This window comes from Zootoca vivipara, chromosome 2, assembly GCF_963506605.1.
Source record: "Zootoca vivipara chromosome 2, rZooViv1.1, whole genome shotgun sequence".
Lineage (NCBI taxonomy): Eukaryota > Metazoa > Chordata > Lepidosauria > Squamata > Lacertidae > Zootoca > Zootoca vivipara.
Genome location: NC_083277.1, coordinates 122,162,313 through 122,180,673, shown reverse-complemented (window position 1 = coordinate 122,180,673; position 18,361 = coordinate 122,162,313). Strand labels below are relative to the sequence as shown.

Sequence of the window (18,361 nt, the reverse complement as noted above, 5' to 3'; positions counted from 1 at the left end):
TCAGAACTTGATAGACTCCTACCTTCAGGACCACTGTCTCCCTCCCCCACATAAGTCAGTTTAAAGCCCTCTTGGTGAGGTTTTTGAGTTTCATGGCAAAAACATTCCTCCCAACTTTTGTGAGGTGCAGCCCATCACTTGCCAGAAGTCCATCTTCAAGAAACTGTAGACCGTGATCTTCCCAGTTGTTCACTTCCCCTATTTTTCCCTCTCTCCCTGGGCCACGTCGTTCAACTGGGAGGACAGATGAGATGACAATTTGTGCATTTCATTTCTTCAACTTCGGGAGCCTCATAATCACTTTTGATCTTCTGAAGGCTATGGCTTGCAGTGTCATTGGTTCCCACATGGCCGCCAGGACCACATAACACCGGTCCTGAGAGATCTACACTGGCTCCCAGTACGTTTCCGAGCACAATTCAAAGTGTTGGTACTGACCTTTAAAGCCCTAAACTGTATACCTCGGTCCTGTATACCTGAAGGAGAATCTCCTGTTAGAATATCAGGGTGTCAGGCCCTATATTCTTTCTCTTGCCACTGGCTTCGGTAAAGAAGACAGCAAACAATTGTAGCTGTTTAACTACATTTATTAGGGAGTGATGGTTAAGTGTGTACGCCATCACTCTCTCAGGCAGAAGTGAAAGTAAGGTAAAAGAACAAAGAACATCACATGACAGGAGTCGGGTTATATCTGGGCTCCTGCGTGGGGAAAAATACAGTCACATAAAGTAAACAATACAGTCACATGTTAGCATCTGTGCCATGTAGAGGATTTATGCTAACATCTCCATCCCCATCGTTCAGCCCAGACACTGAGATCCAACGCCGAGGGCCTTCTGGCGGTTCCCTCATTGCGAGAAGTGAGGTTACAGGGAACCAGACAGAGGGCCTTCTCAGTAGTGGCACCCGCCCTGTGGAACGCCCTCCCTGCAGATGTCAAGGCAATAAGCAACTATTTTACTTTTAAAAGACAACTGAAGGCTGTCTAGGGAACTTTTAGGGAAGTTTTTAATGTTTGATGCTGTATTGTTTTTAATATTCGGTTGGAAGCTGCCCAGAGTGGCTGGGGAAACCCAGCCAGATGGGCGGGGTACAAATAATAAATTACTACTACTACTACTACTACTACTACTACATGAAATGTGATTTAATTTGATAAATTGGTCTCTGAGTAAGTTGGTTTGTAGTGCTTTTCACCCACTTGCAAATACGGTTGGCACTTCCAAAACATCTGTCATATAGCTTCCTTTACTAGTTTTAAGCGTATGTAAGAGAGCCTTTGCAAAAAAGGCAGAAGAGTGAACTAAATTCCTCCTGTTACCACCAACATAACTGTTGTTTTCTCTTGTATTGGGACTTCTTGAGATTGGCTGAGGACTCCAAGTTGGGAGGGGTGGCTAACACCCCAGAGGACAGGATCACACTTCAGAATGACCTTAACAGATTAGACAACTGGGCCAAAGCAAACAAGATGAATTTTAACAAGGAGAAATGTAAAGTACTACATTTGGGCAAAAAAAATGAAAGGCACAAATACAGGATGGGAGACACCTGGCTTGAGAGCAGTACATGTGAAAAGGATCTAGGAGTTTTGGTTGACCACAAACTTGACATGAGTCAGCAGTGTGATGCAGCAGCTAAAAAAGCCAATGCAATTCTGGGCTGCATCAATAGGAGTATAGCATCTAGATCAAGGGAAGTAATAGTACCACTGTATTCTGCTCTGGTCAGACCTCACCTGGAGTATTGTGTCCAGTTCTGGGCACCACAGTTCAAGAAGGATACTGATAAGCTGGAACGTGTCCAGAAGAGGGCAACCAAAATGGTCAAAGGCCTGGAAACGATGCCTTATGAGGAACGGCTTAGGGAGCTGGGTATGTTTAGCCTGGAGAAGAGAAGGTTAAGGGGTGATATGATAACCATGTTCAAATATATAAAAGGATGTCATATAAAGGAGGGAGAAAGGTTGTTTTCTGCTGCTCCAGAGAAGCGGACACGGAGCAACGGATTCAAACTACAAGAAAGAAGATTCCACCTAAACATTAGGAAGAACTTCCTGACAGTAAGAGCTGTTCGGCAGTGGAATTTGCTGCCAAGGAGTGTGGTGGAGTCTCCTTCTTTGGAGGTCTTTAAGCAGAAGCTTGACAGCCATCTGTCAGGAATGCTTTGATGGTGTTTCCTGCTTGGCAGGGGGTTGGACTGGATGGCCCTTGTGGTCTCTTCCAACTCTATGATTCTATGATTCTATGATTCTATGATCCTGCAAAAGCAAGTCCTTGAACCCCAGATTTCATAGTGCTGTTTTCTCCCTTTGCCAGGAAGATAAGGAAGCCTTGAGGTTGGTGCCACAGTGGCTTGAGAAAGGGCCAGCTAACAGCCCCCAGAGACAGAGACCTTCTGCAATCCCGTGCTTGTGCTGACAGGCAAGATTTGGCTCAGACAGTATTTGGAGATAAAGGGAACAGGTGGTGGGGTTTGTGGGGTTACCACTGTTAATGCCCCTGTATGTTAGGGAAGTAATGCTGACAAATATTTGCATGCAAACACTAGGGAATCCCAATTGTACTCTGTGTTCCGGAGCCCATGGACTTCTGAAGGAAAAAAACATATTCAAATCAGGCCTTAATACTTAATTGAGTTGGGTCCTGCAGAGAGGTCTGGGACCTGATAGTCATGAAGCCACAGTTTTTCCTGTGGCATTTCTGGTCATGTCTAGACTGGTGTAAGATCCCATACAAGCATATCCACTGTTGAGATGGACAGAAAAGGATGGGGAAAACATGTAAGCAACCTTGGCATCTCCCACCAGTACTGGATATGTCCCCTGCCTGAATCTCTGGAGAGCTGCTGCCAGACAGTGTGGGCAATGCTGACCTAGATGAACCAATAGTCTGAGCCATAGCTGCCAAGTTTTCCCTTTTCTCGCGAGGAAGCCTATTCAGCATAAGGGAAAATCCCTTAAAAAAAGGGATAACTTGGCAGCTATGGTCTGAGCCTGGATAAAGCAGCTTTCTATGTTTTGGCAAGAGGGGCAATAGACTGGTGAGGGAACTTCTCTGTTTGGTCTAGCTGTTTGGTCTACAGGCTGCTGTAGGAAGATACGGAGGCTTGTTTGACTGTTCGTAAGCATGCATGGTAAGCGGCTCAGAACGGGTAGTGGATAAGGCCACAAGAGGCATTGGAGCCAACTCATTTGTTCTGAGCCACAGTTGCTTATGAGAAGGAGCCAGTGTGTTTTGCAAAAGAGAAGACCAGCATGCTGTTGCGGTTCTCTGGGCCTTCCCCAATTTGAGGTTATCTACACTGGAGGTTGCTGGAGCAGCCGAGTAGTTAGGCACCCTGTAGAGCTCCAGTCAGCAATTAATTTTAAACAGGGGTCATACATGGAATTGAAGTGTCAGCCACATGAGCTCTGTTCAATAAATTGTTCATTGGTTTAACTGAAACAAAGGCCCTTTGCCCCTTGAACTTCATAGCTGGTTAGAGTCTCCCAGCTCTTGGTCCAGACTTTCTTATCTTCTCAGTTGTGACCTTCCCAGTTTTATTTGCCTTTGGGTTCCAGCCAAATCAATTAAAGGGCATATATTTATGGGCAAAAGAACAGCTACTTTTAAAGTGGTTTTCTAAGGTTTAAAATTCCTATCTAATGCAGCCCTTTTTATCCAGGAGGATACTTTTATCTTCCTTAGGTGTCTCTGATAGGACAGTATCCAGCTGAGAGTAAAATTTTTCTTTAATGTCTTCATCGGCATCCAGTGTTGGTGCATAAGCGCTTATAATAGTAGCCTGTTGGTTTTTTGAGAGCTTTATTTGAAGGGTTGAGAGTCGCTCATTAATGCCGGTAGGGACTTCTGACAGGAGCTTCACTAGGTCGTTTTTGATAGCGAAGCCTACCCCATGTATTCAATGTTCTTGTTCAGATAGACCTTTCCAGAAGAATGTGTAGCCTCCTTTTTCTTCCTTCAGTTGTCCCTCGCCTGCTCTTTGAGTCTCTTGAAGCGCTGCAATATTGATGTTAAAACGTCGCAGCGCTTTTGCAATGATGGCAGTTCTGCGTTCAGGATGCTCGCTGTCTGTGTTATCTGACAAAGTCCGTATATTCCATGTTCCAAAGTTCAATTGTCTTTTACGACAGCTAGGTGGTGACCCCACTGGGTGCGGTGATCCAGTCAGGGGAAAAGGGAGGCAGACTATGTTTAGGGCACCTTTTCTAGCCCCTCCCCCTTTTCGGGGTGAGCAGAGTGGATCCTAAAAAGTGGACAATCCTTTGGAGTGTACCACAAGCTAGTCACAAAAAGTAAAATTAGCTGGTTTATTAGCTTCTTCAAGAAATAAAGTGGCTTGTAAAGATGCTTGCCCCAGTTGTGATTAAGTGGTTGATCAATGGGTCTTTTTCGTTGTGGTGGACCACTTTGACTGATAGGCTGGGTCACTCCATGACCCCCCTTCCATGGACTGTAAATGATCCTCCTTAATTAACCCTCTATTTGAAGCTGCTGTAGGGAACTGACTTTTTTTGGAAACAAGTCTTGAGGTTGGTACCCTGTTTCTCATATTTTAAGACATACCCATAAAATAAGCCATAGCAGGATTTTTAAGCATTCAAGGGATATAAGCCATACCCCGAAAATAAGACATAGTGATAGGCGCACCAGCAGTGCCGGCCGCGGGAGGAGGAGGAGGAGGAAAAAAATAAGACACCCCTTGAAAATAAGCCATAGTGTGTGTTTTTTGAGGAAAAAATAATTATAAGACGTGTCTTATAATATGAGAAACACGGTACTGCAGTGGTGGTGGGAAGCATGCAAGAGCCCTGGTGGATTATACCAAAGGCCCATCTAGTCCTGCAGAAGTTCTGTCTTCACAATGGCCAACCAGATGTGTAAGGGAAATGCACAAACAGGTATGAGTACATGTGAATTCAAATCCATTTTGTAGAGACTGAGATGAATAAAATGCACAATTTAACCATGACAATAGCAGAATCAGGAACAAAACATAGCTAGTTGATATTTGTCTAAGAACCTCACAGTGGGATTCTTGGCCTGAGCAAGTATTGGAATGTAGTTCTCTTGTAGCCCAACACTGTACCCACTGAGATTTTTGTGTGTGTTTTATTTTAAGAGCCATTGTGGTGTAGCATTGCACTAGAACAGGCACCCCCAAACTGCGGCCCTCCAGATGTTTTGGCCTACACTGATCCCTAGCTAACAGGACCAGTGGTTGGGGGAGATGGGAATTGTAGTCCAAAACATCTGGAGGGCCGAAGTTTGGGGATGCCTGCACTAGAATATGGGAGACCAGGGTTCCAATCCCCAGTTAACCATGAAGCTGCCTGGGTGACATTGAGGCAGTCACTGTGAGAATAAGATGATAAAATAATAGAACTGTAGTGTTGGAAGATACCCAGGTGGCGCTGTGGGTTAAACCACAGAGTCTAGGGCTTGCTGATCAGAAGGTCAGCGGTTCGAATCCCTGCAATGGGGTGAGCTCCCATTGCTCGGTCCCAGCTCCTGCCCACCTAGCAGTTCGAAAGCACATTAAAGTGCAAGTAGATAAATAGGGACCGCTCCGGCGGGAAGGTAAACAGTGTTTCCGTGCACTGCTCTGGTTCGCCAGAAGCAGCTTTGTCATGCTGGCCACATGACCTGGAAGCTGTCTACGGACAAACGCCGGCTCCCTCGGCCTATAGAGCGAGATGAGCACCGCAACCCCAAAGTCGGAAACGACTGGACCTGATGGTCAGGGGCCCCTTTACCTTTACCTAGTGTTGGAAGATACCCTGAGGGTCATCTATTCCAGCCTCCTGCAGTCCAGATGTGGAAAGGGAGAGCTAGGTATACAATCTTGAACTACTTGGAGGAAAACCATGCGTGCCTGAGTGAGCACCACCTTACACTTAAGAGGCTTTGTTTCTGGCTCCTCATATTCCTATTAATTTCTGGTCCTTGGTGATATGCTTATCTTCTCCTATAACGGTTACGATTTTTCCCATTTCCAGGTCCACAGAGCAAAGTGTCCCGATGCCATCCTAATGAACACGGCTGCCTGGGCACCGACCTTTGCATCCACATGTCCAAGCTATGCAATGGCAAACGCGACTGTGTGGATGGTTCAGATGAAGGGCCCCACTGCCAAGGTAAGCTGTTTCCCCGTCTCACCTGATACTGTGCAGAAGCTGTGTTCAGTGGAGGAGCCCTGGGTTGGGTTCCTGCTTGGGTTCCTTGATAGAAAAGAGGTTCGAGATGAATGCAGGCACCGCTGGGAGCAAAGGGTGTGTGTTGATTCTACTGACTGGAGTGCTGATTGCTGAACAGCTGAATTGCCATGTTATAGCAAAAGGACTGTTGCAATCTAGATTGTGTTAATAAGGGAATGATGCTAAGAGTTGTGGTTGTTAGCGGAATAGCAAGTAATTACAGAAGCATAATGAACTAGATATATTGACAGATGCACTCTAAGGAAAGGTGGGTATAGATTTTAATCAGAACACTAAACTTAATTTTTAGAATTAATGTTAGTGAAGCCATAACTCTACGAGTTGCAAAGCAATATAGTGTTAATTTATCATATTAGTGCCTTATATCTATCTTACATTTCCTTTATTTTAGCCATTATCAAATAGAAATGTGGTAAATGATTAACAGCCTACAGCAATTAGTTTTCAAGCTGCATACTGGAACCTCACATTATCTGGTTATTTCATTTTTTTAATTCACTGACCACTGCTTCTTCTGTGCAAAATAGCATTGTGAGGGAGCAATCTTTAGTGGATAAGCATCAGAACAGGCACCCTTGTCCTGTCTTCCATTGCACCCCCTTGCGAATTCCCCCTCCTCACTGCTTCAGAATTTCCGACTCTTGTTTGCAATGGAAATATGGGCCTGGAACCTTAGCTGAGAAGAAAGAGGCTGGGATGGAGATGGGATGGAGCAAAACTCTTGACCAAGAGAACAGTATCTCCTCTCCCTGCCTGCTGCTTTTCCACTTCAAATTGCATCTTTCTGACATCACTTTGAAAAGGAGAAACATCAACTGGGGTTTAAAATACTTGAGTTGGCCAAATAAATGACGGCTTGGATCCAATTTACAACTTCACTTCTTGACTTTGTGGTGACTGCATCTGTTTTTTGTGTGCAAAGGGACATACAATATCAGTTCATAGAATCTTAGGGTTTGAAGGAACTGTGAGGATCATCTAGTCCAACCCCCTGCAATGCAGGAATATGCAGCTGTCCCATACAGAGATTAAACCTGCAACCTAGTTGATCCATTAGTGTCTGCAAGAGCAACCTGGTGGTTCGGGAGATGAGATTTTCGGAAAGATGCATATGATAATTATTTGAATACTAGGAAATAAAGCTGATTCCAGATGGTCACTTCTAATTTCTTGATTACATCTTATTCTTTGCGCAATACTTCTAAAACTAATATAATTCTATACAGAATTTCATTTTTTAAAAAAGTAGAGCAGATTCCACCTAAACATTAGGAAGAACTTCCTGACAGTAAGAGCTGTTCGACAGTGGAATTTGCTGCCAAGGAGTGTGGTGGAGTCTCCTTCTTTGGAGGTCTTTAAGCAGAGGCTTGACAGCCATCTGTCAGGAGTGCTTTGATGGTGTTTCCTGCTTGGCAGGGGGTTGGACTGGATGGCCCTTGTGGTCTCTTCCAACTCTATGATTCTGTGAAGCTTTTCTTGGAAGTGTGTAGGCAGTGCCTGCTGAAATCTCAGAAGTTAGCATAACTTAACAAAATCAGAATAAATTATGCAAAATGTGACAAAGTTATTTATGCAGAACAAGATACATTATGCAAATTTAGGTTGCTAAATATATAGTTTCTTGTCATGGAATTTGAATTGCCAAGATGCACAAATAATAATATTATTAATAATAATAAGTGTGGAATACGTGCAGGCTTGCTGGAAACTACCTTGGAAAAATAAAAATCTTCATATGTTCTGATAAGAAATAGGGCCCTCTTTTAAAAGATGGGTCAGCTTCCTGAATTCACTTGTTATTTACAAATGAAGGAAGCTGTCCAGCTGGCAAATCTGAGTTTAATTTTTAATTTATATTCCTGCATATAAGACTACTTTTTAACCCAGGAAAATCTTCTCAAAAGTCGGGGGTCGTCTTATACACTGGGTCGTATTTCTTATATGGCGAGTATATCCCAAACACTATATTTTAACTGGAAAAGTTGGGGGTCGTCTTATACACCCAGTCGCCTTATAAGCCGGAATATACGATATGTAGTATCTCTTCCACTAAGCTCTGCAGGATGTGGATTCATTAAGGGTTGGTCTTCTTAAGGCTGCATAGAGTTGTGGGGTACCTATTGTGTGAAATAGTGGGCTTTCTGTGGTGTTCTTGGGAGGTGCAATGTTTTTTAAATAAGGGACACTTGTTTAAAACCAGGAATGTCTAGCAGCTCTCGGACAAGCACCCTTCTTTGCTTGTACCGCAGCCTCTATTTTTGGAAGCATTACTTCTTCTCTACAGCATTTCAGGCAATGGAATTGTAAAGCAGTGATAAGACTTTTGTGGCTGTCAACAGAAACCTGCCAGAGCCTCTTGCCCCAGGGCAGATCTGTTAAAAGAAAGATGTTGATGCCTGGTCTGTTACATTATTCTAGAGCTGCCTTATGCTGGGTGCCTCCCCCATTCTTTTAAAGCATATGAGGCTTTATAGTGTGTACTGCAAGAGTCTGGGCTTGCTCTGACCCCTGGCTCTGAGGCCTCTTGCTTTGAGGTCTGTACCTCTCTAAATGAAAATTGTGGTTAACTGCTGGAGGAAACCAAGGCTGCTTTCATGTTCCCTTCAGGATTTTGTTTTGAATGTGCCTAGATTCATACTGCCAACTACTGCATTAGACATTCATTTCCTTCCCAGGGGTGTGTGTGTGTGTGTGTGTGTGTGTGTGTGTGTGTATGTGTGTGTATAGAAGGAAATTAATGTCTAATGCAGTGATTGGCACACACTGGCCTCTTAAAATACCCAGAATGCCCCTGTCCTGATAGGAGCACAGCTGTGCCACCAGTTGAAGCTGATGGAAAGCGCTCTGTACAACCAAGGCCCCATGAGCCTCAAATGATAGTAATGGATCCAGAAATACCTAAAGCTGTGTACTGTACCTGCTTTTTTTATAGCAAATGTAACCCCATCCAGAGCAGGCCACACCCCATACATTCTGTCTAGGCAACCACCCACTAACAGTGCCTCAGTCTTGTCTGTGTTAAGCTTCAGTTTCTTGGCTCTCAACGGGTCCGTTACTGACACAAGGCATTGGACTCTAGCACATCTTCTGCCACACCTAAAGGAGAAGTGGAACTGTGTGTCAACAGCATATTGCTGACAATGTACTCCAAAACTCCAGATGTCTGAATGTAATGCTTAATTGAGGTCCAGTAAAAATGAACCTCAGCTGTGCCAAAGCCCTCCTCATAACTGTGCAGAAGGAAGAGAGGAGCGAAGGGAACATGCAAGCCCTGCATTATCATAGAATTATTATAGAGTCGGAAGGGTCCTGCAATGCAAGAATCACAATGTGCTACTACGGGGTAGTAGCTAATGTACTCATTCCATTTGTGCAAGGATTTATGCTTGTGCAACCCCCCCCCCAATCTCCACTAGGGGAACATCCTTTGCTCTAGGTTTACAGTGCTCAAAATGTGATGTCGAGAGAGCAGTTGTTGTCCAAATGGGCTACCGGAAGAGGTTAGCTACAGCCCAGGCAACAGTTTTATCATGTGGCAGTGCAAGTCTCTTTATTTGATTTATTTATTTGTTTCAGGATTTATGAAATGCATTCGTTGAAAGTGGTGTTATTAAAAAGCAGGATAAAACTATTTTAAATAAATACATTTTTGCTAACAGATTGTCAAAATGTTGTACAAACCAGAGGGTTTGTCTGAGGCAGCCTGGCAGCAGAAATAACTGCTGCCTTTTGGAGAGGTTGAGGTATTTTAAGCTGCTAAGTTTTACAGTCCCCTTATCTGTTTGGCTTCAAATTTAACACAGAAGGGTAAAGAGCTATTGTTCCTTCAGCATAGTGGTACAAACGGCTCCAAAGCCTATTTCTGAATCCTGTTTCTTATACATGAATGCAGGGTTTAATAAGCTACATGGTCATAACAACTTGTTTACATGGATTTATTGGATTTTTTGAGGGGAGGAGGAAAAGGATGCTTGGGAGGATATTAATTTCAGATTCTTATGTCTTCAGTAAATGTGACAGAATTATATTAACACAACTGCAGTAGGTGATGTTGGGCTCAGGCCTGATGTTTGTAGTTTGTATTTAATCCGTTGTGATTTTAGAAAGAAACCACTGCCCATAGTTTGATCTCTTCCCCTCAGATTGACAATCTTTTCCCTCAAAAACACTTCAGAATTTGAATATGACATCTTTACAGTATATTGTTGCTCTCCACTCACCACTGCCAGTACATCCCAGTTATATTATTATTGCATTTTATTATAAGAACTGTGAGATACGTGTGTGTGTGTGTGTGTGTGTGTGAGAGAGAGAGAGAGAGAGAGAGAGAGAGAGAGAGAGAGAGAGAGAGAGAGAGATATTTGTCTAAGACAGGTAGACAGGTCTAAGACAGGTCCAACAGGTAGATTGTGATCTACCGATAGATCACTGGACGTCTGCAGTAGATCACTGGTGGATCATTGGCTCCCCACAAAGAAGCTGAATAACTGTTGCTCCCCTAAAAAAAGTTCAACATTTTACCTCCTCCCTGAAAAAAACTCAACAACTTTGACCTGAACCCCAAAAAAGGGGGTAGATCACTGCCAGTTTTTAACTCTATGAGTAAATTGCAGTCTCTTGGGAGGTGGCCACCCTTGGTCTAGGACAGGCACCCCCAAACCTGCGGCCCTCCAGATGTTTTGGACTACAATTCCCATCTTCCCCGATCTCTGGTCCTGTTAGTGAGGGATCATGGGAGTTGTAGGCCAAAACATCTGGAGGGCCGCAGTTTGGGGATGCCTGGTCTAGGACCTAGGCCAGGGGTCAGCAAACTTTTTCAGCAAGGGGCCGGTCCACTGTCCCTCAGACCTTGTGGGGGGCCGGACTATATTTTGGGGAAAAAATGAACGAATTCCTATGCTCCACAAATAACCTAGAGATGCATTTTAAATAAAAGGACACATTCTACTCATGTAAAAACATGCTGATTCCCGGACCTTCCGTGGGCCGGATTTAGAAGGTGATTGGGCCGCATCCAGCCCCTGGGCCTTAGTTTGGGAACCCCTGACCTAGGCCATCTGCTGATCTTCACTGCTAAGGTAGGGATTTGAACTTGGCTCTTGTATCCCCAAAATGAGGCCTGCAAAGTAATTGCACCCAATTCAACGTTGATTGTGTTAGCAACTCTACTACTGCTAAGCATCTGTGAGAGATGAACTGTAAAGGAAGCACTTCAGTCAGGGTTATGTGCCAAGTAAGAATTTTATGAGATAAAATGTTATTTGCATCAGTATGCTTAATTCATGCTGATTACAAGGCTTTTGGCATTAGCAGTCTAGGATTTATGAGCAGGGATGAGTAATTTGTGTATTCTTTGCTGCTGCTTTTCAGTAAAGTTCAAAACATCATTGAGAGGAAAATTAAAGCAAGGAGCAGGGAGGAGCGCATAGCCTGCTCTAGAATTGTATGCTCATATGGACATTAGCGAAAAGCAGGGCCGGCACTATGCATTTTCCAAAATGCCTCTTCCCCCTGCAGAGGGGACTCTTTCTTTTGCAGAAAGCAGAAGAGAGATCTCTGATGTGTCTTGTGTGACTTGATTGTATAAACATGAACAGCTTTGTAGTGGAAGAATGGGGAATGTACCTAAAGATGGTATGAATGATGCAGAGGCAAAGTATTCACTTCACAATAACTGTAGCAGGAGTGCCTGTGTGAACAAGGCCCTCAGACATATTAACATGTCCATAAATGAAGGCCAAGAAAATTACTGCTGCAAATTATGCAAGCTTGAACCTCTTACAGCAGGAATATGGGAAGCAAAGGAGGACTCGCTTCTCTCAACCACTTACCAGCTCTTTCGACAACTGTTTTTTAGAGAAGTGTGTGTGTGTATGTTTGTGTTTTAAGCAAAGGAATTTGTGATGAGCCAAATCAGCGGCATTCCTTGGTGTGTGTCTTTCCAACAAGGGTTAGACTCCTGGACCCTGTCAGCATTTTCTGGATACTCTCCCTGCCCAACAAGGGAAAGGACATATTGACTCTCCTCCTCCTGATTTTACCCCCTTGGTTGAGGTGACCTGACTCTTCCTAAGCTTCCAAAGCCTGGGACCATGAGTGTATCTACCACAGTTGTTCTGCTCCTCTCTAGAAAATTCAGTGTTTGTTCATAGAATAATAAAATCATAGAATTGTAGAACTGTAGAGTTGGAACGTACCCCAAGGGTCAACAAGTCCAACCCTCTGTAATGCTGGCACTCCTGTGCAAATCCTGTTTTTCTAAGAAAGAGTTAATTACTCTGTGTAATTTACTGCTGGCTTGCTCCTCACTTTAGGTCATATTTGCCACCCCATATTAAGAGGTCAAATTTGTATTGCTTTTTCCCATATTCTGTGCATTAGTATAGAGACAATGGAAACCACAATTTATTCCCTCCAGTTGCTTCATTCTTGTAGTTTCCTGCCCTTTAGCAGGAAGTACCACATCAGTTTCCTATGCATCAGTGCAGCTATTATGCCCAGTACCAGATGTTCTCCTTTCGTTTGTAATATTGTCTCTTTCCCCCTCAGGATTTAGTTTAAAGTTCTGCTGATCAGGATTGCGAGACTCTTAGCAAACACATTATCTTCAGTTGCTGTGGGGTGCAACCTGTCTCTTGACAGAAGTCCTTCCTTGTGGAAATAGAGACAATGGTCCAAGAAGCCAAACCTTTTCTGATGACACTCCCTGTGTAATTTACTTCTAATATTTCCATCTCTCTTCTTGTGCCATGACCTTCATCAGAAAGGAGTAATGAAAAAACCACATGTAGCCCAAGGTTCTCCAGCTTCCTACCCTGAGTCTCATAGTCCCTTGCTAGGTTCTCAGCAACATGGGAAACTGACAAGCCAAGCATTTGGTGGGGGTGGGGTAGGTGTGGTGGCATCACCTCAGATTTTCATGTGGTGTAGAATATATACAGTTGTCCTTGCTAATAGGCAAAGAGTTTGGCTAGATGCCTGGACATATGAAAGAGAAACTAGCTAAAGCTCCATTCTCTGACCAAAGAGAGCCCTAATGCCAGTCAAACTGGCTTAATCTTGCCTTTCTTCTATCAGTTTCCTAGGTTGCCACAGCTCCTGCTTCTCCTTTATTCCTCCACTCATGGCAGTGTTCAGGCAAACTGAGCTGCATCTTTTTTTGTTTAAGAGTCAGTTCTGGGAAGCTAAACTGGAATAGAACAGTGTAGTTTTAAACCTCCTTTATCCCAGGAAACCGCTTCCTCTTACTGCACATAAACATGCTGTTGTTTTCCAGATGGATTCATTGTCAAAGTGAATGCGGTCACCTCATTTCTGAAGGGCAGCCATATTGGCAAAGGCCTACCTTTGCACTCATTCCTATGACCTGAGCGTGAGGCTGGAGGCTGCCAGAGATTGTGAAATGACATCCCTCTTGTTTGGTGTTGAATGAAGCTTTTGGACTAGGGAAAGGGAAAGATATGGGATGTTCCAAGGGGTCAGCCACAGTTTATTTACTAATAGAAAGTTTGAGGAATTTTGGGATCTCAAAACAGCAGTTTCTGTGGATTTATATTGTAAGGAGCGTGGTGTGGAATTTCCTCAAAATCTCTAGGGATCTTCTTATGACAGGAGTTTCAGTGCATGGGCCTGTGTTTTCTGAAGGCTTGTTATTCCATGTCTCCCAGCTTGCTATTTCATTCCAGGGAGTGGAGTGGGTAGGGGGGAACCCCTCCTTTTGACTCATCATTTGTACAGTGTAAATCTTAAGTACATTACAAATTGGCCCATGCTTGGTGCTGAGTTTGAATTAGAAGTTTAATAATAATAATAATAATAATAATAATAATAATAATAATAATAATAATATCAAGTAAAAAAAACCCCACTACTCTTAATAGGCCTTGCCACAGGTGGGCTCTGCTGCTTTTCTTGAACTCTGTTTAGTGTCACACATACAGGTGTGCTCATGCAAAACCTCATTTGGGGAACCTCTCAAGCTATGTTAGAATGGGCACCCCACCTCCATTCTCCATATGCACATAGAAAGGGGCATGGCTCTTACCTTTTGACCTCTCCTTTTCATTTCTTAGGTAGGTCTGGGGAACCTGTGACACACCAGAGGTGTTATTGGACTCCAACTTCCATCAGTTCTAGCCAGCATGACCAATAGTAAGGAAAGGTGGAAGTTGTAGCCCAAGAACACCTGGAGGGCCACCCCATCTCTGTTCTAAAGGAACTGTTCTCTGTCTAGAGCAGGCATAGGCAAACTCGGCCCTCCAGATGTTTTGGGACTACAACTCCCATCATCCCTGACCACTGGTCCTATTAGCTAGGGATGATGGGAGTTGTAGTCCCCAAACATCTGGAGGGCCAAGTTTGCCTATGCCTGCTCTAGAGAGTACTTTCTCCATAGTAATTACTACACAAACTCTCTCTTTAATTTCATTTCCATTCTCTCTTTTTCTTCTCTGCCGTTAACATCCACTTTCTTTCTGTGTGTGTTCTCTTCTCTCAGTCGCCCCTTGAGAGTGGTTCCCACCAAGCTTTTGAGGCCTATTACTCAGCTGGTAGGCTTTTTCCATGGATGCCTGCCATATGGCAGCAAGCTCCACAAAGTGATAGGAACAAAGTGATAGTAAATCACACAGTTCAAAGCTGGAGTTAACTCTTTATTAGTGAAACACGATGTTCACAGACTTGGCTGAGTTTCAGGTCTAATGGGCACAGCAGCTCATGCTCTGTAGGTCTTACTCAGTGAACCCAGTTGCTGAACCTAAAAGTTGCTGCCTTCCCATAGTCGTTGATATCACCTCTTCTCCAGGGCTTCTTCTAAGCAATAGGAGACTGCGTCTGCATGCAGTGCGCACTCTCCCTGGACAGAGGCGAGGGGCGGGCCAGTGAGGGGCATCACACCAACCACAAGCGTGACGCCACCTCGCGTGCATTTTGGGGCGGGGTGCACTGCGCACAGGGGCGGGGCACATGTTTTGGAGGCGGGGTGGGCAGCCATGATGGCGCTCCTGGGATTGCGCTGCTCGGGGCGGCCCACCCCCACCACCCTTATCTTCCTACGCCCCTGTGTGTGAGACAGACAGACAGACAGACAGACAGACAGACAGACAGACAGACAGACAGACAGACAGACAGACAATCTCAGTGGATAGTTGCTATCCCTGTTAAGCTTTTAATAGGCAGCCATGGAATGATTGAGCCTTATGGTATAGGTCAGTCTTGTGGGAGAAGGCTCTTTGGGTGGCTGAGGAAGTCCAGCATCAGATCTTGAGAAAGCATTGAAATTCACTTTAAAGTCACATCCATCTTTGAATCTACTGATTGCTGGCTCCCCTTGTTGAGCCATCATTTGGAGATGCAGGTTCTTATATGGAGACCCATGCTATACTTGTAGATCCCTAGCCTGGGGTGGGGTGGGGGGACATGACCATCGCTCACTCTCCAGGCTGCTAGCCCAGTTGGCATTCCCTACAGTGGGATTGCTGTTTCCTCAGCATTGAAAGTGAAAAAGACTTTGGTTGAAATACCTTGGCTAGGTGTGCTTTATTTTACCATGCTCTATATTTTCTGTTGTGGTCTGTTTGGCATTGTCTTGTCATTAGTACCATTCAATAAACAGTTTTAAGTGCTGCTGCAACTGGGGGCCTTCTGCCCAGGTGTCAACTGTGGATGGGGTAGTACTTAAACTCCAGGGACAGCCAATTTGTCTCATGGTCCACGGTGTTCTCCACGAAATGGCCAGAGGCCAAGAGCAGATTTTATATTGCACAAACTAGTCTTCACAGGAAGGTCAGGTTCTGTTACATGGGTAGCCAACATGGTGGCCTTCAGTTGTTTAGAACTACGGTACGATTCTCATCAGCCCCAGACAGCATGGCCAGTGGTCAGGAGTAATGAGAATTATAATCTGCAACATCTGAAAGGCACTACCGGTATGTTGGCTTCTGTGATAACACAAGGGCTTTACAATAATGTGACACATATGCTCAGCACATCTTAAAACAACAACAGCAGAGAGAGATGCAACACGTGCAGAATATCTCCAACTCCCTTACGATTTTTGAAAACACTTCTCTTTTTCCTTACAAGTTCAAGCTATCAGCAAGCATTTTACCATACCTAGATTAGAATTTGGCAGGGTTGCCCGGGCCCAGATAGAGTTGCCCCAGGAGCTAGATTGGGGTTTTATTCAAAAGTAATTTGTGATATTGCATCTGGACAGCTGTTCAAAGGAAGCGGAAAAGGAAAAATCCCCCTGGGCTACTGCAGGGGCCAAAGCCGCTTGGGGTTCTGATAAGGGCCCAAAACATTCCGCACAGCAAGGACTGCCAGTTATTAAGCAGAATTATATTTCTTCAGGAGATGGAAAGCATATATTCCCTACTGCTGAGTGAGTAGAAGAATAAATATCCATAACTACTCATAATAATAACTATAGTACATGGACTGATGTGTCATATGTACAATGCTTGACCTCAAGTCAGGTATTTTCCCACATACTGTAGTTTAATCTTTTACACAGAAAAATTGGCACAGGGTGTTTGATAAGATGGTAATCGATTAATCTTTAAGTGAATTTAAGCGTAGACTTTTGCGTTCAATTTATATTTCATTGTAAAACTGGGTTGTTATTTTTTAAGAGACAATGTTGTTTTTAAGTCCAATTTAAATGTGAAAATAAATCATTTTTTTCATTGTTAAATACTTTAAAATAATTGGCATTTATCCTCCTTGCTCACCACTGTAGCTTCTGACATTATCATCTAATCAACCAATCCAACATACAGTATCTATATAATTACTATGGATGTAAGATCTGGTGCCATACCATGCAGAATAAAAGGAGTTTAAAAACCAAGCAAAACAACTTAAATCCAAAGTGAGCACCACTCTCTGTAGCACCACTCCCTGGTATTAATGACTCTGATGAGCAGAATCCTTCCCACCCTCCCCAAAGCATCCTCAGAATGTAAAAACAGAGGTATAAATGACAACCTGATGAGTCATTCAAAGACCAAAGATCAAAGCCAGCAACATGTCTCCACGCTTATGACTCCTTGCAAAGGAAAGCTGCTTTTATTAATAGATAGTCACATCATAGAGTGCTTGATATGTACAATGTGCATATCTGGGCAGGTTCTTTACAAGCACACAGTAGAGTTATCAGGAGCATACTGATGCATGCTTTCCTGTTTAAGAAGATCGCAAGACTGACCTTTGTGATAAACGGACGGAGGGAGAGAAAGGCATTATTAGCAGACTTCAGCGTTCTGCGGAAGAAACCATGAGGATGCAATAAGTCTATGAAGGGTAAAAGGAGCTTGGTTTATACAACAGTTAAGGCATACAGCCTATCTTTGCTATCCATGTTGTCCCACACCCTATAGTTGTGTACCTGTTATTCCTGCCCAAGTGCAGAACCTGACATTTGTCCCTAATAAAATTCATTTTGTTAGTTTGGGCCCAGTTTTCCAATCCATTAAGATTTTGCCTGAAGCTGTGACTATGCCTTGCAGCCTCTTGCTGTTATGTAATCAGAACCAGAGGAGGGGCTTGTACCTTGGAAAACCAGGAATTGGTTGTCTTTGCACTCCCTCTTCCAGAAGCAGTGCCTTTTTTCTAGAAAAAAGGTGCCAGTACTGCCCTGCCCCCCCTCACAATGCTTCCCTCCCTCCATCCCCTCCCCGTGACCTGCGAGCCCTTCCACAGCAGGCTGTTGCTGTCCTCACAGTTTTCCTTTTCTCCAAGCAGATGACAATGATGATAAAATATGGATTTCCAGAGTAGTCACCCTGTTCAACTGTTGCAGCAGAAGCAAAAAAAGGGTTGCAAAGCCAAACTTAGTCACACTCCAGAGCAGACCTTTTGCTGTTAGTAGGTATGAGTAACTTAGGTCCACTGACTTTAACAGGTCTACTCTGAGCAGAGCTTAGATATGACCAAAGAGCCTCAGAGCACCTTAAAACAATTTATTATGGCAGCAGCTTTGGCTGGATTCCTATTCGCTTCACTGGCGGTCTTCTTCGTATGCGCCTGCCAGTTCAGGGAAAATGTTGGGTAACAGAGGCTGTGAACCATGGGAGAAATGGCCACTGTAAACAACCTCTGCCCACAAAGAGCACCCAATTGAAGGCAGACTGAGGAAAC

At 44.0% G+C, this 18,361-nt stretch overlaps 1 protein-coding gene across 6 annotated transcripts in view; it reads left to right on the top strand.

Moving 5' to 3' along the window:
* The window catches only part of LRP1 (LDL receptor related protein 1), a 335,312-nt gene that overhangs the window by 98,825 nt on the left and 218,126 nt on the right, over positions 1-18,361 (top strand). For all 6 annotated transcript variants that reach the window (XM_060272179.1, XM_060272176.1, XM_060272175.1 and 3 more), the window contains one exon: positions 6,002-6,139. In XM_060272179.1, the coding sequence (XP_060128162.1) occupies positions 6,002-6,139 (138 nt within the window). The remainder of the gene's footprint in view (positions 1-6,001; positions 6,140-18,361) is intronic.